Here is a 26,683-nt window from a genome sequence, read left to right as displayed (position 1 = left end):
GAGGATTATCAAAATGTTTAACTTGCCAAGATTGCCAATATAATATAACAAATGATGGGTCAGATTCCAAAGCATATGACACCTTCCAAAAGGGTAACACCTCTTTCGGTAAAATGCCCTCCTCCCCAGTACCACGCTGCTGCCAGGGCTTCTGGAATGACCAACGCCCAAGACAAAGTCGCTTCCCTTTGGAGTCCCATTGCCCCCCACAAGCACTTTTTATTTTCTATAAAAAGTTTATATAAAATGCTCTATAAATGAGCCTGGGTTGCCACCCAAACTGTTTCATGTTTGCCATGAAAACAGATGTGCTGAGGTCTCAAGGAAATTCTCTGTCTTACACCAACTAGAATGCATTAAGTCTGAGGAGGCTTCACAGTTCTGTTCTAGTTGCTAATATTTTAATTAAACACATATTTTTGTGCCCTTTAAAAGCCATCAGGAGATATAAGGGAATATTTTGTTGATAACTTCAGTGTCCTGGGAGCAAAATGGAATATTGTGTTTCCTAATTGAAGTAGTAGTATATCTGTGTATATGGATGTGAAGGAATTTACAGAATGCTGGCGAAAACGATTTCCTGGGCAAAGAGTAGAGGTATATAAATTATTTGGATCGTGCAGTATTGATTATTTGTGAATATATCTGTGAAACATTAAGTGATTTTTGTACACTCATGGATTTCAACCTTGGATGCACATTAGAAACCCTAGGAAGGGTTAAAAATCCCAATACCCAATCCTCATCCCAAACCAGTTAAATCTTACTCTCCGGTAATCAAATTCAAAGCAGCAATTTTAAAGCTCCCCAGTTGATTCCAGTGTGTAGCCAAGAGTTCTACGTTGTAACTCAGGGGTTTAATATTGTTCCTCTACTTTTATTCTGGAATGTAAACTTAGCTATGCTATTTATTCTTATTTTTAAAAGAAATTATGGCTTACGAAAGATGATAGGCATTATTATGTTTAACAATCAAATTCATTATTAAAATTCCTTTTCTTCTTACACCTCTGTCAAATGCATGTTTTTTCTCTGAGTAATTTAAATGAATGAATTAATGATAAACACACATGTAATACTATGAGAATCCTTTCCTAAATCCCTTTATCTATTTTCAAAGGATTTCATTTCTACATATTTAAAGTTTTTAAAATCATTTTTTAATTTATGCTGCTATGAAATTTTTTTCTTCCTAGAAATTTTGTTCCAGATTATCTGTTGTTAAGAGTTGCATTTTGACAGAAAATGATTTTCCTTATTAACTGAGTGAATTGATAAGTAGGTAGGAATATTTTAACCACTAAGTTATATGCTGGTTATTTCTAAGTACATGCATATTCAATGCAAGTATTTCGGTTGATTTAAATCTGTTTCTTTGAAAAGATTTTTAAGACTTTTTTTGCACAGAGGTAAATTTCATATTCAGCTTATAGGCCTTAATAATAACACTCCTACAAACTGAGTCAAATTTAAATATCAGGTATCAAATATATTTAAATGAAAACATACACATTAATGAGTGCCCTGTGAGAAAGTAGTGGTGAATTTGAGCCATATTGCTATATCCCCACAGCAATATCTGACATTTTATTCAGTGCCATCAGTTGTATGATTCTAGACATGCCCTCCTAATCAGTGGTTTGTAGGGTTTTATCCTTCCTCATCAGAAAATGTAAACAAGATTACAAACCCACTTTCTTCCCCAGCTGCAAAATATTATTTAAAATTTTACCATGTTTTATTTTATAAAAGTCATAATACTTCATATTGTATGGTCTGAAATTACCAGTGATGAGAATAATTATTTGGTCAAATACTGTCTGTAAAGTTAAATTTATCTATGAATGGTGCTTCTGTAATGTTTATAGTAAACACAGTAAGACATTTTGCCCAAAGTGCTATTTGTCCTAGTGTATTACTTGAGAATGTGACATTCTGACACCATCAGACTGGAGGCTGAGTCCTCTGATAAATAGAAAAACGCCACATAGTCACAGAGATTATTTCACCCTGTTTCCTTGCACATCTGGGAAATAAGCAGAAATTGTAAAACCTACTAGAGTGAGCTGATTGTTTTCTTCCTAAGAATCTTGAGCTTTCAAAATTTGAATTTAAAACATTGACTTTCTTGTCAGAAAAATATTACTAAGAACGAGACAAAAATGTAAAAAATTTTACTTACCTCATTTTATTGGTTAAAGGAGTATTTAATGATAAAAGTTTATGACACATTTTAACTAATTCTGGCAAAAGGATTAAATATTTGTTTCACCCTTACCTCACAATGTGCACAGTGATTTTAAGCTCCTTTCTGTTAGAGCAGTTAATTACTTTTCCAAAGCCTAAAATCTTAATCACATAAATCTAAAAGCAATACTTAAATGCAAACATGAGTGAAGAGTTTATTGGCTGTTCTACTAAAAGATTTTCTTCTTTTTCTCTTATAGATGTATTGTAATTTGGATATTTTTCTTGCACAAATAGGACTGTTTCAATACAAATTTGTATTTAACTTGCTAGCTTGTAATGTTAATCATGGTTTCAGTTTGACTTGCACATTCCAGAATTAATAAATCTATTTACTTAATTATAAATGGGTGTGTGGCATTGTCCTTGACACCATGAGAAATATAATGGCTATCAGGAAGTGTGGGAAAGGAACTTACATGTTTTTGAACATCTACTGTGGGCCTATTGTTTCTCTCAGTTCATTCTGCTAACAGCCCACCTAAGAAGGTATTAATCATGCCAAGAAGGTATTATCATTTATCATCTTATGAATAAAAACTTCACAGAGGTAGCTGACATGCCTAAAATTCACACAGCTAGAGTATCTTTTACGTGTCTTTCTTTTGCAAGTGACAAAATAAGGTGGCACAAACAATTAAAGGAATCCATTGACTCAAATAACAGAAGTCCAGAAGTAGGACTAGCTCTCTAAGAGGCTAGATATAGCTGCAAAATTGATATTGCCATGAACTTGGCATCTCTGTTGTTCTCTTTGGTTTGCCTTCCCAGCAGTAGCCTCATCCTCAGGCTCTACAGGGGGGTCTGCTACAGCCCAAGTCCCCTTCACTCCGACAACTATGGTGTCAAATTGGCTCTAGCTGTTCACTGGAACGCTGTACCGTGTTCACAAATGTATCCTGCACTAGCTGAGGGAAAAGAGGGTCTCTCCTTATAGGTCTCTTACAACTCCTGAGATTTACTCTTGTCTTTCCTTAAATTATTTGCTAACCTCGGGAGACTATCATACCCTTGCCAGTTTGGGTCTGTTCCTGGACCTGGGGGTGGAGTCAGTCCCACCAAACCTGCAGAGCGCGAATTGCCCAAAGAAAATCACAATGCTGTTGGCTGGAGAATTTCTACCACCATTAAGTAGATAGTAGAGCCAGGATTGGATATAAAGCCTGCGCCCTGTCAGTTATGCAACAGAACTAACAGGACATAACTTCTTCCTTCTGTTTACAGCTGGCATCTAGTGGTTAGAGGCCAGGGACAGTAATCGTCCTATAATGCACAGTGCAAGCCACCCACAAAAAGGCATTATCCAACCCAAAATGTCAATAGTGCCAACACTGGCAAACCCTGTGCTATATGATCTGCTGTGGGGTGTATTCCCTCAGCCTTACAAACTGCCTCCCTCCCCTTTTCTTTAAGAAGCAGCTACCTTGAGGGGCCTCCTTTCAGTTTCAAAAATGTGCCAAAGCTCTTCAGGCTTTAGGATCTTCGAACATTATTTTCACTTTACCTGGATGTTCTCCCCCCACCCCTCTGACTACAGCTGCATCACTCTTTCCAAACCTAGCCAAAGGTGGGGAAGCATTGAGTTCAAAGAGTATTTTCCTGAGAGAGACTACCGATTCTCCAGACCTGGTCAGCCCCACCCACCTGTCACCAGTGCCCTGCCCTCTCTTATACTTTAACTTTGTATCAATGATCCTAATTTCAATTAGCTATTGTATCTTTTACAGCAAATGAAAACTCTAAAACAACAAATGAAGACTTATTTCTGTTTATACTCTGAGCACTTAGAGCAGAGTCTGTGATTAAGGTTGGATGTATTTTAGATGAGGCAATCCATATGAGTAAAAGCTCACAGGCTTGAATGCAGCAAGCATTTTAGGGAGTGTGCTGAGTAGACCAGTCAGGAAATATTTAGTGTAGAAAAGTATGAACAATAAGATGGAGAAGGGATGGAAGGTTTCTGGTATTGGACTTAATATATGTGTAACTAGTATTTTCTGGGTTTCAATTGGAATATGCTAACTCTTCTGTGTAGATGAAGTAGGCAAAACCAGATTAAATCTGATTTTGTTTATTTTATCTGATCAAGTCTGATGGGCCTAGTAGAAACAGCCTGAGGCATCACTGCAATTTGGACATTTTTTATAATGCGCGGAACTCAGAGCCAAGTGAATTAAGATCTAGAGCTGACCCTAACACTAATGTAATGTTTTCATTGTGCTCTTTTGAGCTTCAGTCTATTTGTAAAATGAGGGAGCTGGATGGACTAAAGGATCTGTGCTGCCCTCCTAACCCAACATTCCTGCTTTACTAAGCTAAAAGAGAGTTTTGGCTTGCTGAGATAGAACTGTACAAGCATTCTACTTTTAAAAGTTGTAAGAGGACCGTTTTTTTTTTTTAATGCAGTTGTTTATGAGCCTGGTAATAAGCAGAATATTGTGAGAATAACTGAATCTTTTGATAACTGGGGACTTTAACGTGTCCCAGAGTTTTGCATTATTTTGTACATTGAATACATAAAAGATTGGGTGATAGATAGCCTAACCTCAGGTTATATCCTGAAGCTTTTGTGTTTTTCAATAAATCCCTAGGACAAACATTTTTTTTTCCATGAACATTCTCTTAAAGTCTAGTATGCTTTGTCAAAGCTTTGATCAGATGAAAACATTTATATTTTTGTTTATCCTCATTTACTAAGATTAATAGGTTGCTAGAGGTCTACTGAGTACAGCTTCTCAGTCTTGGCACTATTGATATTTGGGGCTGGAAAATTCTTTTCCAGGGCTGGGAAGCTATTATAGGAAATTTCTAACTCTGCCACATAGATGCCAGTAGTACCTCTCCCTCCCAGTTGTGAAAACCAAAAATGCTTCCAGACATTGCCAGATGTCCACTGAGGGGGCTCAGATGACCTCAGGTGAGAACCATTGGTTTAGTGCAAAGTAATCCCCTTTAACTACAGCATACTGGCCAGATGGATGCAAATGTGACTGCGTGGTTAACCCATTTAAACAAAGTTAAATCTTGTCTAAATGAATGTAAAGCCCTCACTGATAGTTAAATTATCTCACTGTTTGTCTTACTGCTAGATACTCTTGGCACATTCTGAATGAGGCAATCAGTGACTTCCTTATATAGGCAATAATTCCTGGGAAATCTCAATAAATTGTCAAAAGAAATGCAAAAGAAAACAGTCTGCTGATTCAGCTTGTAAGTTTCCAGTGGCATCGCCTTACTTCCCAAACTAAATAATTCTCTGAGTCCTGTTCCATGATAGGTAGTGACAGTGGGTCAGTGTGGTTTATGTGGTTGTTGATACTCTTGTGCCTCTTTTAGATAATTTTCTAAGAGACAAGACTTTGTTTTTTTAATTTAATGAACTATTCCTCTCCATGACCCTCTGCCCCCTCAAGAATATCAGAGTTTTTGTCTTCAGCATTTTTCAGGTTATAATAAATTATAATTCTAAAAATTAGACTAAAAAGAAAGCCTCAGGTCTTTTGAAAGGAGGCAGAAACAGAACTAGATAAGCCTTTCAAATAGTTGGTATGGTGTATGGAGTCTTTTTTTTTTTTTTTTAACAGAAAGAAGAGTAAAAAGAGTCTATAAAATGTATCAATGTAATACTCACTTCTGCTCTCCTCCTGCTTGAAAAGATTTCTATAGTTATTAGAATCTCAAACTGACAGTCTTCACATCTAAGGTTTGGTTGTACTTCAAGCAAACATGCATTGTACAAGATAACAATATAAATTGGCCTTCTGAAAGTAAACAGACCCAAAGAAATATACTAATATTGCAGTGTGCTTTGCTAATTTTAGAGAAAGGTGCTTCATACTTAGTTTAAGAGGAATACTGATACTCAGCATGTTTTGCTTTAAGTCCAAATAGAGACTCCCTCATGAGAAACAGGCTTAAGTTTTTCAAATAGTTTACTTTTTTAAAAAAAAAAGTAGGTCTCACTTCTGCTTCCAGCCAATATGGGGTACAGTGACTAGATTTACACTCCCATCTTAAAATTTTTTACATCAGGACAAAATATACGAAAGAACAGTTTTCATGACAGTGGACATTAGACAATGGAAGATAGTGATTCCTGAGAGATAAGAAAAAAATTAAATGAGCCCTATGATTGCCCTAAATGCCTTGAGAGGCATCCAGGGTGTGGCTCAGGGAGGGACAAACCAGGAGATACCCAACAAACTTCTTGAGTTGAAGAGATGGAGCTGAGAGTCTTGGGAGACCAAGGAGGCTAAAGGTCACAGAGTATCAGAGAAGTGAGAGTTGCAAAAAGACCCCCTGACATCTTCCAAGGATCCTCATTATGTATTCTGCAGAGTAGTGATTCGTGCACATATGTGAGGAAACTATCTGAGCCCTGGTGTGAGGGAGATACCCAAAAAGATTAGATGAAAAAGCACCTAGCACTTACACAGGACTTGGAAAAAAAAATGGCTGTTTCCATTCAGGCAGAATGGAAAACCTCATAAATCAAGGACACTGGGGAGAGTACTCAAGGTTCTTGCCTTAGTAAGGAAGGATAATTAGCCCTTCATGAAACACTGCTCCAGTCTTGCCTAACAAATCTTAAAAGCAAGGCTTGAAAGGAACAAAGTGTTTCCAAGTCATTTAACTGCATCCCAGAACAAAGCTCAATAATATTTATGAGATTATAAAAATATCCAACACTCAAGAAGTCACATTTATGATATATGGCACCCAATCCAAAATTACTAGACATAAAGAAAATCTGAGACATGGGACTCATAATGAAGAGAAAAATTAATCCAAATGGATAGTACAGAATTGAAACAGATGTTAGAATTAGCAGACAAGGGCATTAAAAGAGTGATTTTTAACTGTATTCCATATTTTCAAAGGCTAAATTGATACCTGGAAGATTTTTAAACATTCCAAATTGAACTTCTGTAGAGGAAAATGACAATGTCTGAGATGAAAAATATGTTGAATGTGATTAACAACAAATTAGACATTGCAAAAGAAAATATTATAAATTTGAAGACAGCAATAGAAATTATCCCAAATAAATGGAGAAAATTATTTTAAATGAGTAGATCATCAGTGGACTTTGGAAATAATTCAAGTTCCTAATATATGTGTAATTAGAATCTCTGAGAGGGAGAGGTGGACAGAATAAAATATTCAAAGAAATAGAAAATTTCCAAATTTGATAAAAGCCATAAACCCACAGATCCAAGAGCTCAACAAACCCAAAACACAAGGAAAAAAACATCAAGGGAAATCGTAACTAAATTACCTAAAACGGATGATAAAATAAAAATTTAAAAGCAACCAGAAGTAAAATATATGTTATATATAGAAGAATTAAGATAAAGATGATAGCAGATTTTATATCCAAAAAGATGCAAGAGGGGAGCCAGTGGAACAGCCTCTTTAAACTACTGGGGGTAAAAAACTTTTTAAACCCAGAATTCTATTTGCAGTGAATGTATCTTTCACATATGAAGACAAAATTAAGACTTTTAAACATAAAAAAGCAGAGGGAATTTATTACCAGTGAGCCTACAGTATAAGAAATATTTATGAAATCCTGTAGGAAGGAGAAAAATGATGCCAGATACAAATCTGAATCTACACAAAGTAATGAAGATCACCTTAAATGATAAATTAGTTATCTTTCCACATCCCGTGAGTTGGAACATGAGGGTGCCCTGGATATGCACCAAGACATGGAGAAGGACCAATGAAAAGGACCAGGTCCTTGAATTACTGAGGGGAACAGAGCAGCCTGGCAATCTGGATGACCCATCTAGGAACTATTATTGAGAGACAAATAAAAGTCTATGTTTTAAAGTATCTATATTTTGCATTTTTACTGATACTACCAATTGTTTCTTAATACAATTATTTTTAAAGCTGTGAAGTTATGTCTGTTACATCAAGATCTTTAATTTACTTGGAATTTTTTTCCACATAAAACAAAGTTGATACAGCGTATTCTAATAAAAAGGACACCTTTTTCTCACCTATCTGAAATGCCAACTCTTCTATAAATCTAGCATCTACATATGCATGGCAGCCTTTCTGGATTAAATGTTCCATTAGTCTATTTGTTTATATGATGGTATCTGTGCACTGATTAGATATGTTTATACTAAGATTCGATATCTGGTAGGGCAAATACTCTAACTTGTCATCTTTCTCAGATATATCTTGAGTCTTTCTACCATATTAAATTTCCAAATAAATTTTAGAGTCAGTTTTTTAAAAGTAAGTGAAAAGGTTATCAGGGGATGCAGCTAGGTCACATTAGTTTCAACCTATCTTTTTATGAGTTGATATATGCAGAAGTCTCCAGCCCCAAGACAAGGGTTGTTCTCAGACTGACTTTTATCCTTACAACCAGAGTGGCAAAGAGAGCCTGGTGGTGAAGGGGTGATAGTTTGGCTACTTGGTAGGCATCTAGGGGTCAGGTTTCCTCCCTCCAAGGAACATTCTACATTCCCCTAGAAATAAGGATATCATCTCCCACTTGTTATCCATTGGCTTCAGCTATTTTGGTGTAGACTGTGTCAATATAACTACATTACTGTGATCATGTTCAGTTATATATCAACTGTACATTGAGGGCCTTTTCAAGGCATGGACCAGACAGATTAATCAGAGTAAATTTACAGCATTTAATTTACTCTTTAGAATCTTTAATCAATGCCTATTGACTGTCTCAAGGATTAAATTCTCTATTTTAACTCCATTTTAATAATACGTTGGGGAATTCAACCAATTTTTTTGACATTTATCACTTAATGTTGAATACCTGCTTTGCTCTAGGTACTATACTAAATGTTGAATATTCAGCAGTAAAGAAATATATATATTATATACATGTATATAATACATATAATTTTATATATATATATATATATCTTTCTCTAATGGGAAAATCCAACATTTAAATGACATAAACAGAAATATAAATATTTAATTTACAATGATGTTTAATGCTATGAAAGAAACAAATAAGGTTTTATTTAAGAATAACTGGAGGGAGAAACTGGAGAAAAATACACTCTTCAAGTTAGACCATATTATATACAGATGAAATCTGATTTAACCTGTAACTTAATCAGATTTATGTAGCAAATTAAACATAAATTTTTTCATATACTTATTCATTTGTGTATTCTATAGCATTTATGTTCTTTTGTGTATTCCATAGCATTTATGTTCTTTGAGCACTATAATGATCCAGCTATTAGGCTCACAAAAATGACCAGGACTCAGTTCCTGTCTTTGAGGAACTCATAGTTTAATTTATTAACTAGCAGTGCCTTTCATTAAAATAATTGCATACCAAATGGAAACAAATGTGTTCCTTTTATTCTTTCATTCTTTTTTAGATGAGGATAGGAATTCACTCGGGCTCCGTGCTGGCTGGAGTTGTTGGGGTGCGAATGCCACGTTATTGCCTGTTTGGAAATAATGTCACGCTGGCAAGCAAATTCGAGTCAGGAAGTCACCCTCGGCGCATCAATGTCAGCCCAACCACTTACCAGTAAGTGTTCCCTGGCCGCCTCCTTCCTGTCTTTGGCTTTGTTTTGGCCTGCTAGTCTATCATTTGTGAAACCCTGTTCTTTTTCTTGATCCTGTCATTCTCCAAGATATTATGAGTAGAACCACCTAAACCCGAAAGATAGTAATTGTGACACAAACTTTTATTTGCACGCTTTGAGAATGCATGAAATATTTCACATGACTGAGAAGTAAAATAAGTTTGTCATTTCCCACAGTCTCTGTCCTTCTTAAGTATATCTGTTTAAAATACAGGAAAGCAAATGTTCTTAAGGATCTGCATTATAATAGAAATCTCAATATTTTCAAACTTTATAAAAATGAAAGAAATATGATAGAAATGCTGGTTGGACTGTTTTTATTTTTTTGAATAAATAAGGACTCTTTGTACATATATTTTATATATATAAATTATCCCTTACTCAAAATGCTTGGGACCACAAGTGTTTTACAGTTTGAAATTTTTTGAGTTTTGGCATATTTGTGCATTATATTACCTGGTGAGCATCCCACATCTGAAAATCTGAAATCCAGTATGTTCCAAAGAGCATTTCCTTTGAGTGTCATGTTGGTTCTCAAAATGTTTCAGATTTTGGAGCATTTTGGACTTCTGGATTTTGAATGCTCTGCTGTACCAGGTACAGAGTAAAACATTAAATTCTTTTTATCTTAAAGGTAATCTTTGACAACACTACACATTTTTGCCTCCTGGATTCATTCTTATTTTGTGTCTGGTTTGGCTCATCATTATATCCCCAAACTTATAAAAATGTCTAGCACATAATAAGCACTCCATAAATATTTATAAAATTAATGAATAAATACATTGATAAGATGGACATCTTCAAAATTAACAGCAAAGAAAAGCATGAAAATATCTTACTTTATCACACTTTGGCTTTATTCTGGGCATTACTGTATAGCTACTTAATTAATTTCATGTTTTAGGTAACTTTGAATCATACTGAAAAAAATGTAAAGTAGGAATAGTGGCCATTGATTTTTTTATAGACATGGTTACCAAAAACTCAAGCAGAAAATTTGAATATAAAGATAATAAAAGTTGAATATAATAAATAATAAAATAGTGATATTTTCAAACTTTTGACAACAAATTAGAGGGTAATTTGGTATCAGAAATTTCAGAGAGGGAATTTAAAGTTTTTAGATGAAAAGCAAATACTTCCTGATTCTGCAAAATAGATGAGAAAGAAAACTGAAATTTCAAATATAAAATCAAGAGAAAGTTCACATTTAAAAATACATTTAAAGCTCTTGCTAAGCTCATTAAGGTAGTGAATACCTTGATTTTATTGTTTTTGAATAAAGACACATCTCTTACTAATTTTAAGGAGCCCAAGAGATTTTGAGGGCCTCACAAACAACTTCTGGACAAAGTTACAGGATTCTATCTAATCATTACTTATCTGAGAACTATCTGCTATTTTCAGGATGTTTATAAGAGGATTTGCATCTTTTAAACTTCTCCCAATTTTCCCAGCACAATTCTGGGCATATTACAGATGATCTGACAATAATTACCATATCAAATTGAATTTTGTCAAATTCTCTAGTAGAGATCAGTGAGTCTGATACTTTCTGCTCTATACGATGAAAAAAAGCGACTGAAGATCAGCTACCTCACTCATATCCTGTTACGTGGTTCCATTTATTCCCATCATGGTACTGACACTTATTTTCCATGTTTGTGTAACTTAGTGTAGATTTATGTCTTCTGTGACAGCTTCACTTAAAAAAAAAAAAAAAAGATGTGTAAAAGAATAGGCCCAACCTGTGTGAGGAGTTCATGCCCTGAGCGTAGACATCGTTAACAGTAGCTGGCCTTGTTTACATAGTGATGGATAAAAAAACCTCTGCCAGCCACACACAAGTCTGTGCATTTTGGTGGTGACTCAGAGTTTTTGTAGTCTTTTTCACAGTTCATGATGATCCTTAGTGATTAACAAGGTCTGAGGCATGAAATCATTTCAACTACTGCATACACTGAAGCTTACTGTTGTGTTATTGTTCTGCACCTTCACCCCCAGGCTCTCTAAAATCAAACAGAGCCATAGACAGACACATTGAGCTGACAGGTGGGTAGATTCTTAGAATAAATATAATTTATGAAGTAAAACCCAGTATTAAGCTCATGAGAGTTTGAAATCTTCTATTTTATCCCTGAATTACGTTCTGTAGAATGTCCAACATTACCTGTTTCTCTTGAAATCTTCAGAGAGGTTTTTATCCTGTTTATTTTTAGTAAAACTATATGATTATAAACTTTGGAAGTGGACTGTTTTGATATTATGATAAATTGAAATCATTTTTTGAATGATTCATTCCAAATGCATTTTGTCTGAAATATTCAAATAATTTTAAAAATATTTTTATAACTATTGTGGAGTACTGAAAAGAGAATATAATATCCATGATCCCACCACAGTTAAACACGTTATATTTTGTTCAGATATTTTTTAATAAAAATGAACAAAACATTTTCTTTGAAATTTTCTGAATCTTTCATTGTGACAGCCTAATGAGTTTAGTGTGTTTCAAAGTCCCATGTTTTGTTTTGTTTTTTCTTTTTTTTTTTTTTTTTTTTTTTGAGACGAGTCTCGCACTGTCTCCCAGGATGGAGTGCAGTGGCACAATCTCCGCTTACTGCGACCCCCACCCCCCGGGTTCAAGCGATCCTCCTGCCTTAACCTCCCGAGTAGCTAGGACTACAGGCACGTGCCACCACGCCTGGCTAATTTTTTTTTTTTTTTGACGGAGTCTGGCTCTGTCGCCCGGGCTGGAGTGCAGTGGCCGGATCTCAGCTCACTGCAAGCTCCGCCCCCCGGGTTCCCGCCATTCTCCTGACTCAGCCTCCCGAGTAGCTGGGACTTAGTAGAGATGGGGTTTCTTCTTTTCAGCCAGGTTGGTCTCCATCTCCTGACCTCATGATCCGCCTGCCTTGGCCTCCCTAAGTGCTGGGATTACAGGCCTGAGCCACTGTGCCCTGCCCCAGTCCCATGTTTTATATATTAACTTTCTACATATGTATCCATGAACAATATAATTTTATTTTACATGTTTTAATTTTCATAAATGGTATTTTACTGTATGACTCTTTCACTAACTTTGGTTTCTTTTAAACACAATTTAATACTTACTTTTAAGATCTATCCATGTTGGAACATCTTCCTTTGGAAATTCCAAAGAAAGAATGGGTTTGATAATTTGGTCAAAGGTGCATTTTGAGCTGTAACTAGGAGCTGAGATCGTAATCAGTTTATTCCTATGTGTTTTTATTAACAAAAGTCCCTTACTGATGACTGTCTAAATCACAGACAGCTCAAGCTCATCATTTTAATTGCTGTATGACATTCCAGTCATACATGGTATGACTCCACCATATTTTAATATTTCATACATATATTCCGCTGTTGATGAACACTTAGGTATATTTTCTATTTTTTAATTATCACAAAGTTTGTTCCTATGAACATTATTTACCTGACATTACAAAAAAGAAATTTTTATTGAGTTTTAAGTTTTCCAAATTAGACATTTTCATTTTTCTTCAATAAATATGTTTACACACATTTTTGTTCCCATCATCCCAATGATGGGATAAGTTTTTTATGGGATATGGATTTTAAATAGTGCATATAATATATGCACTATTAATATATGCACTTTAAATAGTGCATATTTTTAAACAGTGCATGTAACATAATCACATGATTAACTGAATTATGTACCTTTGCTTAAATGTGGGAATCATGTATGTATAGCTATGTATATATATGATTACTAAGTAATCATTAGTAATCATATATATGTAAGTATGTAATCGTATAGTATGTAATTAGTAAGTAATCATATATATGTGATTGCTTACTAAATTACTTACTGTTGGCTTCAACAACACAAACATTATTTTATAGTTCTGTAGGGCACAAGTCTGACACAGGTCTCACTTAGCTAAAATCAGTGTGGGCGTCATGAGACCTTCATTCTTTGCTGAAAGTTCTAGGCGATAACATGCTTTCTTGCGTTTTCCAGCTTTGAGGCCACTCTCATTCCTCTGTTCAGAACCTCCTTCTTCCATTATCACAGCCAGTAATAGTTCATCTTTCTAATTCGGCTTCCATCATCACCTATCTTTTCCTGACTCTTCCTCCCTCTTCTACTTTTAAGGACTCTTGTGATGATGTCAGACCCACTGGATAATCCATGATAATTTCCCTATTTTAATGTCATCTGATTAGCAATCTTAATTCCATCTGCGCCCTTAATTCATCATTGCCATGTGTATCAGTCAGGGTTCTCTAGAGGGACAGAACTAATAGGATAGATGTATGTATAAAGGGGAGTTTATTAAGAAGTATTGACTCACAGGATCACAAGGTGAAGTCTCACAATAGGGCGTCTGTAAGCTGAACAGCAAGGAGACAGTCTGAGTCCCAAAGCCAAAGAACATGGAGTCTAATGTTCAAGGGCAGGAAGCATCTAGCATGAGAGAAAGATGTAGGCCAGAAGACTAAACTAGTCTAATCTCTCCATGTTCTTCTGCCTGTTTTTATTCTGGCTGTGCTGGAATAGACTAGATTGTGTCCACCCAGCTTGAGGGTGGGTCTGCCTTTCCCAGTCCACTGACTCAAATGTTAATCTCCTTTGGCAACACTCTCACAGACACATCCAAGAACAACACTTTGCATCCTTCAATTCAATCAAGTTGACACTCAATATTAACCATCACACTATGAGACCTAACATATTCACATTTTTCAGGGATTGGGATATGGACATCTTGGGAGGTGGGGGTTATTCTTCCTACAACAAGGGAAAATTGAAATGCTAAAACCTGCCTGGAAATATAGCCCCAATCTTACTTCTACATACCTCTCTTTGAGGACTTTAAAAAAACAACAACGACGTATAAATTATGTAAGCAAAATCTGGGGAGGAAAAAGAACTTTCACAAATGAGACCTCTGGCTTGTAAAGGATTTTTACTGGGACTTCAGATATAGATTCCTGAAGACAGGAATCTAGTACAGGACTGAATTATATTTCTATATTTAAGAAGCAGTAGAGCCCTTGGCTTGAGAAGACTAAGAAGCTATCCTGAGACATAAGTAATTTTTATAAAGATGACTACAGTCCTCTCACTGCATAACCTGCCCTCAGACATAGATACCCACATATCATCTCTTACAAAACTCAAGAACTTATATTTATCTTTAGACCTCTAGCACCAAGTTTAAAATTGCACAGACCACATTTTTGTGTAAGAGTTTAATATAGTGCATAATTCCTACCCTAGGAATTAAGAGAACTGCATCTACTATTGGTTAAGCTATTTGATGACCTAGATGAGCTCTCATGCATCTTTTAGCTCCACCATTTTATTATAGTCACAGCAAACATTTATTGGATTACTTATAATTTATTTATATTATCATTTAATCATTACAGCAAGAGTGTGAGTTCTGAATTGTGATTATCTTTGTTTTTCAGACGGGAAAATCTGAAACTTAGGTTAAATAAGTCACTAAGAACATTGAGCTAAATAAGTGCGGGAGTCATAATTCAAACCCATAGGTGCCCTACTCCAAAGCCTGAGATCTTATCCATGACCAAGCTGTCCCACTGGGTTGATAACTACTTGAAATAACATGTAAAAAAAACAATAATTACTTTTTTAAAATTTTAGTTGACACATTATAATACATGTTTATAGGATACAGAGTAACATTTTGATAAGTGTTTACAATGCATAATGATCAAGTCAGGATAATTAGCATATCTATCACCTCAAACATGTATCATTTCTTTGTGTGAGGAACATTCAAACTCTGCTCTTCTAGCTCTCTGAAAGTACACAATGAATTATCATTAACCCTATTCCCCCCAAGTTCTGCAGAACACCAGAAATTATTCCTCCTATCTAGCTGAAATTTTGTATCTGTTAACCTCTCTACATCGTCTCCTCCCCTCTTACCCTTCCCTAGCCTTTAATATACAATTCCACTCTCTATTTTTATGAGCACAAATTTTATTTTTTAAAAAAACCCATTAATTTCTGAATATTACTGGCCTCAATGAGAGGATTTCTTCTGCAAGAAAATGGTGAAGAGTGCAGTGGGGAGCAAAGTGGAATTAGAGCAAGGGAGATTCATTTTCTCTTTGTAGATATAATGCCCTCAGGTTGAACTTTTGCTATTCTGGAGTTTTTATACTCAGGATAATAAAAAGGAAGGATATTCCTTCTAAAATGGTTATTTGGAGTGTCTGTATTTCTAACTGTATCAGTATCTCTAGATCTGAAATGAACATGAGTAGATGGGACAAACTTGTGGCAAGTGGAAACTTCCAAGTGACAAAGAACATTGTCTGTTGCCTCTGTGAGGCTAAAAAACATTTTGTGTAAGCATTTATCGAATGCATATGATAATTTACTGGGAATATAGGCTTGCTTTTAGGAATTTACTTTATAAACAATTTGGAGGAATGCATCTTTCTGGTAAATTCAGAGAAAGATGAATGGACTAATTGAAGAATGATGACATTTCTTGGTTATAGTTTTATTTCATCAAACTATACCTTGGATATAGTTTAATAATCGGTAATACTAGTCAAAAACACTAGCTAGAAACTCTGCTTCTGTTCCTTTGTCAATGTAATTATTATACAAGGGTGACATTCTGTGTTATAAATATTTACTCTTCTTCCTATGGATGCTTAATGTGGGGAAAGATCCAAAGAAACTTCAAGAAATTCTTATCTAGTAGTTTTCCTGTAGCCTGGCAAGTTAGACATATTTTTCTTTATGATTTAGTTTATTATTTGGCATAGGTTTGGCTTGTATGATTAGGCATAAAATTAAATCTAGAAGTAAAGTTTTGCTGTTTTTCTTTAGGTCCCATTCCTAACTAGTATGAAGGGAAAGCTTGGTGGTTCTCTCTTCTCATGATGGCAGTGCTAAAAAGTTAATTACCTAGTTCTGGGATTCAGAATTTAAAGGCATTAATCTGGTATTCATATTGATAATTCCTATTTATATGGGAGACATCTGTTAATTTCACACACAAAAAGAATTTCCTTGAAGTATAAATACTGTTTCATTGGTCATAAATAACATTTACAAATAATGCCAAGTTTAAGTAAATTTTACGCATTATCTAAAATACTATAAAGTGAAAATTAATTACTAAGATAATTAAGCATGATTTAAAGCAAAAGAAAAAGCCACTCCTTACATTCTCCTTTCCCTTTCTCCATTAAAAATGGCACCATGTCTAGTGGCCTGGAGGTCAATATTTATTTTGTAATTAACACAGGTTTAATAATCCTTTCTGAAGTTTCTTTTAGATATCCACAGTTTAGCTAAAAAGGCCAAGTTCTTTAGAAAAGTAAGTGTTAAACATGTTTGGCTGTGGAAACAATTCAAGTAATATCTGACTTAAAATCCAAGGTGGAACATAGTTAAAAGTACTACTGTTGAGGTTTTGGGGGGTTTTGCTGTTACATTTAAGCCTTATGATTATTGTATTTATGCAGCATTTTCTACGCATACTCACATGTGCTTGTTTCTGGAGAGAGTTCTTTTTTAAATATTCTCATCAGATTTCAAAGTGGACCATGATTCAGAAAATATTAAGAACCACTACTGACAGTTTAAATAAATGACCAAATAAAAGAATGTGAATTTCATATTCCTGTTCTGCCACTAATTAGTTTATGACCCTGGATAAGCCACATAAATGATCTCATCTTTCATTTACTTATAAATTATAAACTAGGTTAGGTCTAGATAATTCTAAAAATATTTTATACTAAATCCTGGAACAGAAAAAGTAGCATTAATAGGAAATCAGTGAAATCTGAATAAAGTCCACAATTTACTTAATAGTTATATACCATTGTTAATTTCTTAGTTTTGACAGATGTACCCAGGTTAAGTGGAATGTTAACATTAGATGACACTGAGTAAAGACTATGAGAGAACTCACTTCTTGCAGAACTATACTATGTATCTTTGCAATTCTTCTATAAATCTAACATTATTCCAAAAAATGCTTATTTAAAAAATTATTATAGTTCTGACATCCAGACCAGGCACAGTGGCTCATGCCTGCAATCCTAGCATTTTGGGAGGCCAACGGGAGAGGATCACTTGAGTTCAGGAGTTTGAGACCAGTCTGGGCAACACAGTGAGACCTTGTCTCTACTAAAATTAAAAAAAAAAAAAAAAAATTACCCAGATATGGTGCATGTGCCTAAAGTCCCAGTTGCTCAAGATGCTGAGGCAGGGGGATCATGTAAGCCTAGGAGATGGAGGCTGCTATGAGCCATGATCACACCACCGCACTCCAGCTTCAACAAGAGTGAAACCCTGTCTCTAAAAAATAAAAATAAAAAATAAAAATAAAAAAAAAGATCTAACATTCAGTGAAAGCTGAAAGCTGAGAATTCATTTTTCAACTTACATAACAGAGGATCTTATATACTATTAGAGACCCACTGAATGTTTTTGAGCCTGGAAACAACATGATCAAAGAAGAGCTTCCACAGGGAGTGAAGTAGGGAATACCTAGAGGTGAAATGACCATAAGATAAGAGGTAACAGCATTGTTCCAGGCCAAAGGTACAGTCATGAACTAAGGCCATCATGGGACTAGAGGTATAGAAGACATGAAAAAACTTTAAAGAAACAATTGACGGGGCTGACTGGGCAAAAACACATAGCCATTCTATATATTGTATGGTTAATACTGTGCCTTGAAATTGGAAGGCCATATTTATTCACTTTCAGAATTAATGCCTTATGAATATATTTTTAACTTTAAAGTTCTTACTTTTAGGTTTAGCATGTAATCAAGCCTCTATATCGTTTTAAATTTCTCCTTTTTTCCAATTGTGTGTACATTGTTCTTTGAAGGAAATGGCAAAATTTTATATTGTTCGTTTGTATATGGTACTATGTTATATTAAGGAAATATGTCTGTTTCAAATCCCCTCAAAACAAGGCAATCTACTTTCTAAAAAACTGATCATGAATTGTATTAATTAAATACATTTTAATATTTATTAAAATACAGTATGTTTGGAGTATTCATTTTTAAACTCGAGAATTGAAACCAGTCTTAATTGGGCCTTATCTTTTAGCAGTCAGTTCTTCCCACTGTTGTTTTGTGTGTAACACTGTGCATCAGGAAAAATCTGATTGCTCTAAATACTATGTTAAGAATCCTTTCTGTGGCTCTTATTAAAGTGCAAAGATTCTCATGCATTAGTCACCTATTACTAAATCAAAATTGCTTTCTAATCAGTTTTTGTGATATTGGCCAACACGACAACGTTTCCTCTGGAGATCTTACTTGAAAATTTTTCAGATTTGCAACTCTAACATGTTTGATCATGCTGCTTTGTATGATCCTCTATAAACTGAATACTATATAAATTCTCAAGCTTCACTAAATGTTAGAGCTGTAACTAATCTTTGAAATAAATTAGAGTAAAATCTTTCTTTTTCCACAAGGAAATTAAGAAACCAGAGAATTTAAGTGACTTAACTAATGCCATCAACTAATTTGTCTCTGTCTAACCTGTATGGGGGAAGGAAAAACTCTAAAACATAAGAGATCAGATTTACTGAGCCTACCTATACCTCTTCTCTCTCATCATTTCTCTCTACAAAAATGAGTATTTCTGAGAAGCATAATTTTAGTGGAGGAATATTTTCTGTAAAACATTGTTCATGTAAGAAGTCGGCTGAACTCTTAAAGGAAAAAAGTATGACCTTTTTTTTGCCTCCAAATATTTTCCTAGGTTGATTTGCCTTCTTGGGGGCTGAGGTTATTACAATTCTGCATGATCTCCTTAGAGTACATTTAGGCTAACTCTATTTCTGATTCGTTGACTAATACAGAAAATAGAGAACATAGAATACTTAAGTCTAGGAATCTAATTTGGTACTAATTTTGAAGTAATGAAATCAACTAATATTCACTTTTTAAAATAATTGTGCGTATTTTCTTCTTTCCACTTCTTTATCTTTTATACAGAGAGACCAGCACAATGATGAACTCGTTTTTAAGAAAGACTTTTGGTCAGAGAAGTGAAAAAATGTGAGGAGATTATTTAACTTACAAGAACTGGTTCCAGTTATCTTTTCTAACCTCTCACTTATCATCTCTTTTTCAAGTTCTGTCTATAGACATATTAAACTTTTGCGTGAATGTTTTAAATTTTAAATTCCTTGACATTTACTAGAAATGGAGTTTTTAGGCTGTTAAAGGTCAAAACTGACAGGGTCCAAAGAAGTCAGTGGTAGAATGATCTTTAGCATCCTAAAATTTAAGAATGTAAAGGGCATTAGTTTGGCCACTCAAATAGGAACATCCCAGAAGATGTACACTCTCTAGCAGGTACCAGATATGCAGAGTGTGAAACCTATAGTTAAGCACACTTTGCCATCAGTACTTACTCCAGAGTGGATTGCAGACAAAATGTGCAGGGGTGTCACTGAAGTGCCTCTGAGACTCTCTGCCTCATCATTTCCAGGGGACATACAGGAAGACTATCCCTTTTGGAGAACTTATTAGCCTGAATTTTAGATCCCACAGATTGCCTCAAATTATAAAATTACTTCAACATCTGCAAGTAAAAATGTTTGCAACCTTAAAATGCATAAACATTTGGTGAGATCCTTTTTCTGTTTTATTTCATCGTGAGCTAGATTCTTACTTTCCTTATTTGGAAAGGTGTATTTCCAGAGAATGAATCATTGCATTTCAAGGGATTTCAGGCTGTCTAGCTGACTCAATAACTAGTTTCATTGGACCTATCTTCAGACTGCATCAGATCTTGGAGCAGGGAAGCACAAAGCAGACATACAGGACAGAGTTCCTTCTTTTCTTCCATTCAAGTAGAAAGAAGAAGATAAATAGGAAAAATGCAGGAACTTTACAACGCTTAGGAAAACATAATGTGTCTCGATGATTTTTATTTTCATTTTCAGAACTGTCATCCTTCTCCTACACCCAAAAAAATCCAAATGCATTCCTTAGCAAAAAAAAGATATTCAGGTGAATAATTTGTAACAAGAGAATTTCTAATTAAGCAAATCGAGCCCCTGAGTTTATCATTATCCTTTTCTGAAGTTAATCATTAATCTTTTTTGAAACAACAACAAAATGACTTCCAGATATCACTCAGGTATACACTTTCCACCTTCCTCTCTTCCATTATATTGGAACAAAATGACATATACACATACAAACACACAAAGACTGGAAGAGGATTTGGAAATGGAAGAGGAAGGTGGAAAGCGTATGCCTGAGTGATATTTGGCTTAATGTCTAAAAGAAAGCTGAAGTCTCAGCTCCTACAGAAGGAGTGGTTAAGAAGCAAGTATATTCACTCTGAATCTAAATATCAGCCTGTTTACATGCACACATGCATATGCACACACACACACAGAACCTAATTAGAAGGATAGTCTAAAAGATCCAAAATACGACCAAAATAGACTCCAGAAAAAGTACAAGGGTAGAAAACACTCTAGGGTATTTTAAGTAGGAAGATATACAGAGAATAATGTGCTTACAGAATCATGAGAAGAGATAAAAATCAGGTTCTAAGCTGGATATCTTGAAATGATACCCATAAAATATAGAACTGGCCAAATACACAAGCTCCTACCCCTGTGCTCACCATGGGAACTGGAATAGTCTAGGTCAGGAGCCATGGCCACAGCCATACTAGCCTCTGTACATCAGGAAACTAAAAAATGGGTGCCTAAATATGCATTTCTATGATCATGAAGTTAGATGTTAGACTGACATGTCACCAGTACTGGAGCATTTTCTTGACACTTAGGAAGCTAGAAACTGGAGCCTGCTTCTGCAAAACTCCAACATCAGTAGTCACTGTTAATGGTCAGTTGCCAAGAGAAATGGGATCTACTTCACTTCTGCCATTCAAAACTTTGTCAGGTCAATATTATTTTAGGAAACTAATAATTACTCAGAACCGTAGTAGCTAGGGAAATTGGGAAATGTAGTTTCAAGCTAGGTAGTCATGTACTTTTGTAGAACTTTACTACCAATAAATAAAGGGAGGACAAATTTGGGGGCACAGCTAACTCTAGAAGAATATAAGAGGTTTATTCTCCTGAGACACTGAACCAGAGGAATTCTAAATTCAGGAAGGTAAATATGGGAGGTTTAAATAAAAGTCTACATTCATAACAGTGAGATTCCCAGGTTATTTCCTAAATTCAACTTCCAGAATGCTGAAAGCCAGGTGTAATACCATAGAAATGACCGGAATATTGTTACTTGGACAAACTGGACCAAAGGAAAAACAGTAAATATATCGATATTTGGGAACCCTAATGAAATGGCCAGGGGAAACCTACAATTCAACAATATTTTGCTACACACAAACCTTCTAACCATGTCGTAATGACTTACACTTAAATAGAAAGATATTTACAGACATTAGTAATTTGTTGAATGCCTTGACATGAAAAAAAGAGACCAAAACAAAAAAGCAAGCAACAAAATCTAGTCAATGAATATCTAGAGGAAAAAGAGACAATATAGAGAATTAAAACTATAAAAAGATGAATATTCTCATAAATTTAAAATAGCAAGAACACAAGAAAAAATAAAATCATACCACAAGAGTGGAAATTAAAATGATATATCTGAAATTTTAAAATTATTTACGTGTTGGAAAATAATGTTGGATGCAATCTTCCAGAAAACAGAATGTTTTAAAATGAGGGAATAATTTGAGAAAAAGGAAAACAAATTAGAGGATTAATTTACCAGGTCCAATGTCTGACTAAGCCAAAATGCGTAAAAAGAAAACATATAAAACAAGGCATACGAAATTATGAAATAACTTTTAAAAAATTCCTAGAACTGAAAGACATAGTATGCTTCATCAAAAGCTTCAAAAGGATTCACTAATTGTCATTGTGCCAAATAAAAAAGATGCACTTAGTCATATTATTAATTTTCACAATACCAGAGATAGAAAGATGATGATGATGATGATGACGATGACGACGATGACAATAAGAAAGACTAGAAGAAAATTAACATCTAGAAGTTTAAAAAACAGAATGACATCTTACTTTTTAACAGCCAAATACTGAGGAGTAAATGAATTCTAAACAAGAATTTAATGCCTAATTAAACCAATCAAGTTGAGAGAAGAATGAACTAAAGATATTTCCGACATCTAAAGTCTTTAAAAGGTCACTGTCATCGTATCTTTTCTACCCCTCTACAAGATGCATCAGATTCTACTGCCCCTTCCTTTGCCCTTCAAGTATCCCTTGGTGAGCAGTAGCTGGATAGTGAGTAGACAAGTTTGTGGTTACCCTCTGGTAGACAGCATTCTGAGAATATCGCTCTTATAGCTCTGCACGTTACACAGATCTTTCCAACTGTTGAAACAAACAAAAGATTTTCCAATTTCTCACAATTATTTCAAATGTGCAGGTGTCAGAGAGCTATATATACACTAGTCTGCCACTATTAAAGACTGGAACTGGATCTATTCATTTCAGCAAGGTTTATTCTGTCCATGGGGTTCTCCATGGGGCAACCTAGCAAATAAAAATAATCACTTTATGCAAAGACATTTTCAGCAAAACTCAAAATTCTCTCGTTTCCCTCTCAGTCTTCTCCTGTCCCATACATATTATGATGAGAGGTAAGAAAGTACTGGTTCAGGCCTAGCTCACAGAAGGCACTTAATGATTACCTGTTGACCAGTTGACTGCTGAATTCACAGACCCTTTTTAAGAATTCTGAGTCTTGTGTTAAAATTTGAACTAGATTTAGATCATTTGTACTTCAGTATGAATAAGTGTCAGACCCTTTCCCAAGGTAGGATGTAGGACAGAGCACAGAGCATGTGAAAACTGGGGGAAATGAGCATGCAAACAAGAGGTGAGAGAGTCAGAGACCAGCTTCGTTTCTGCAGCTGTGATGGAGAAGCTCCATGGACCGCCATGGAATCAAGTTTCCTGCACATGCTTGGGAGCCATCCATTGATGCAAAGCAGCAGTGAATTTTTATTTTGAAAAACAATTTATAGAAAAAACTGTTGAGCAGAGAAAGGGTAAACTAGGACAGGCAGGTAAACTAGGATTTGTGTGATTTCCAAATGCTTATTAAACATGTTGCCAAAACTCCCAGAGTGTATAACAACCTGCTGGGGATTACAGCTGGGGATTAATTTAGATTTATATAGAATCTAAGCTTCCATATCAGCCCTGAGGTGCCAAAGAAATGGATTGTTAGGTAGAGCTTTAGGGATAACCCGGGGACTCGGACTTAATAAAGCATTTCAGAGGGGATCCGAGGCTTTGGGATGATCAGGTTCTAACTAATTCCTAATCTTTGTATACATTTGATTGCTCACTCAGCACCGTGACTCATATCATCACCAGGCACGCTGTGTGAAATGATTCCCCTGACCTCCTCCACAAACCCCCCAGCAAGTCATAAAGATTGTCCTATTGGAATTCAACTGAACATTGCACTTCAGTGTTCTTATCTACAAAGTCTGCTGTAATAAATACTGGATATCATAGGACCTTGAGTCAATTTATCCTTATGTGTTCTCATTTTTATTATTGAAATTTAAAACTGTATTTAGTTTATGGATACCAAAATGTTCACTGGGAAAAGAAAATACAATTTCATAAAAGCTGTTGTCTCTGTAATCTCTAGCAAAGTATATGAGATCTATTTAAAATGTCAAGAGATCAATTCATTGTGAAAAGTTTCCTCCCAGCCAACGTGCAGTGAATTATTTAAAAGTTCTGACATCTGAAGCAGCTGGTACCATCTTCTTTCAGTCATTTACAAGTACTTTCATGGACATAACCCCATTTTTGTTTGGGGTTGAAAATCTCAATTATAGCAAAACAAAGATCTTAGTGAGACAAACAAACTGTAAAAGATACACTTGAGGACTTAAAAGATAGGGAGAAGGGAATGTAGCTTATTTGGAGTCCTAACTGTTGATTATGGGCTTCAAGGAAACTTTGTGGAAAGACTGAACTATGGCTATATGTGGTTCTTAACTTTTGTACTTAAGTCCATAGTTATCACCTCTCCCTTTCTCCTGTAAAATTTCTTCCTTTAGATTGTATCAGATGTTGTATCATTTTATTGCTAATTTGTTTCAATGAGTATTTCTTGTCATTTTAGTTATATTAACTTATTCTGCGAATCCCCACTTACTCGCCTCCATTCAGAGGGCTATTTGTAATGTCATAACCACTAAAAAGTTTGTTGATTGATTGACATCAATGATTGACACCCACATATTACACAATGATGACTCTTCTATTTGAGCTTAGCAAAATTGTTGTGGAATTCACTGCTAAATTAAACTACTGTATAGGGCGTTACAGTTTATTTCTGAAGTGACTGATTATATATCAATAGTAAAGAGAATTGACATTTGTGAAAATGAAAAGAAAGTAAACACTACTGCTGACTTCCATTCTTATTGTCATTAATGATATCTCAGTTTGGTTGTTTTGTGATGGAGAGCTATCTTACCTAGTCTTGTTATTTATTGTTGGGCTAAACTTGACTTGTGTTTACAGGTCTAGGTTCCAGTTCCATTGTCACTACTGTCTTGTTGTTTCCTTGAGCAAATCAGTATAACTTACTCTGAACTCACTTTCACCCTCTATAAATTTTGTGGAGATTAGCATTTTTCAGCTTTTAAGTTCAGGGGTACAAGTACAGGTTTGTTACGTACCTGTGCATGTATGGGGGTTTGTTGTACAGATTATTTTATCACCCAGGTATTAAGACTACTACCCATTAGTTATTTTCCTGAATCTCTCCCTCCTCCCATCCTTCACCCTTCACCCTCCAAAAGGCCCCAGTGTGTGTTGTTCTTGTCTACACGTCCATGTAGTCTCATCATTTAGCTCCCACTTATAAATGAGAACATACAGTATTTGGTTTTCTGTTCCTGCATTAGTTTGCTAATGATAGTGGCCTCCAGCTCCATCCATGTTGCTGGAAATGACATCTCATTCTTTTTTAATGACTGCATAGTATTCCATAGTGTGTATTTACCACATTTTCTTTATCCTGTCTACAAGTGATGGACATTTAGGTTGATTCCATGTCTTTGCTATTGTGAATAATGCTGCAATGAACATACACATGCATGTGTCTTTATAAAGGAATGATTTATATTCCTCTGGGTATATTCCCAGTAATGGGATTGCTGGCTCAAATGGTATTTCTTTCTTTAGGTCTTTGAGGAATCTCCACACTGTCTTCCACAATGGTTGAATTAATTTACAGTCCCACCAACTGCGTATACATGTTCCTTTTTTCTCCAAAACCTCACCAGCATCTGTTATATTTTTTAATTTTTTGTTTGTTTGCTTGTTTGAGACTGAGTCTCACTCTGTCACCCAGGCTGTAGAGCAGTGGCATGATGTCGGCTCACTGCAAGCTCCACCTCCCAGTTCAAGTGATTCTCCTGTCTCAGCCTCCTAAGTAGCTGGGATTTACAGGGGCACTCCAACATGCCTGGCTTATTTGTATTTTTAGTAGAGCTGGGGTTTCACCATGTTGGCCAGGCTGGTCTCGAACTCCTGACCTCGTGAGCCACCCACCTCATAAGCCTCCACAAATACTGGGATTACAGGCGTGATCCACCATGCCCGGCCCTTGACTTTTTAATAATAGCCATTCTAACTGGTGTTAAATGGTATCTCATTGTGATTTTGATTTGCATTTATCTAATGATCAGTGATGTTGAGCTTTCTTTCATATGCTTGTTGGCTTCATGTATGTCTTCTTTTCAGAAATGCCTGTTTATGT

General features: G+C 35.3%; 1 protein-coding gene across 1 annotated transcript in view; it reads left to right on the top strand.

The window, feature by feature from the left end:
• The window catches only part of GUCY1A2 (guanylate cyclase 1 soluble subunit alpha 2), a 335,946-nt gene that overhangs the window by 293,503 nt on the left and 15,760 nt on the right, over window positions 1–26,683 (top strand). The window contains exon 7 of the mRNA XM_050758693.1: window positions 9,630–9,784. Coding sequence (XP_050614650.1) covers window positions 9,630–9,784 — 155 coding nt within the window. The remainder of the gene's footprint in view (window positions 1–9,629; window positions 9,785–26,683) is intronic.

This window comes from Macaca thibetana, chromosome 14 (assembly GCF_024542745.1).
Source record: "Macaca thibetana thibetana isolate TM-01 chromosome 14, ASM2454274v1, whole genome shotgun sequence".
Lineage (NCBI taxonomy): Eukaryota > Metazoa > Chordata > Mammalia > Primates > Cercopithecidae > Macaca > Macaca thibetana.
The sequence above is the reverse complement of the archived record's forward strand: the minus strand, read 5'-3'. Positions and strand labels throughout refer to the sequence as shown.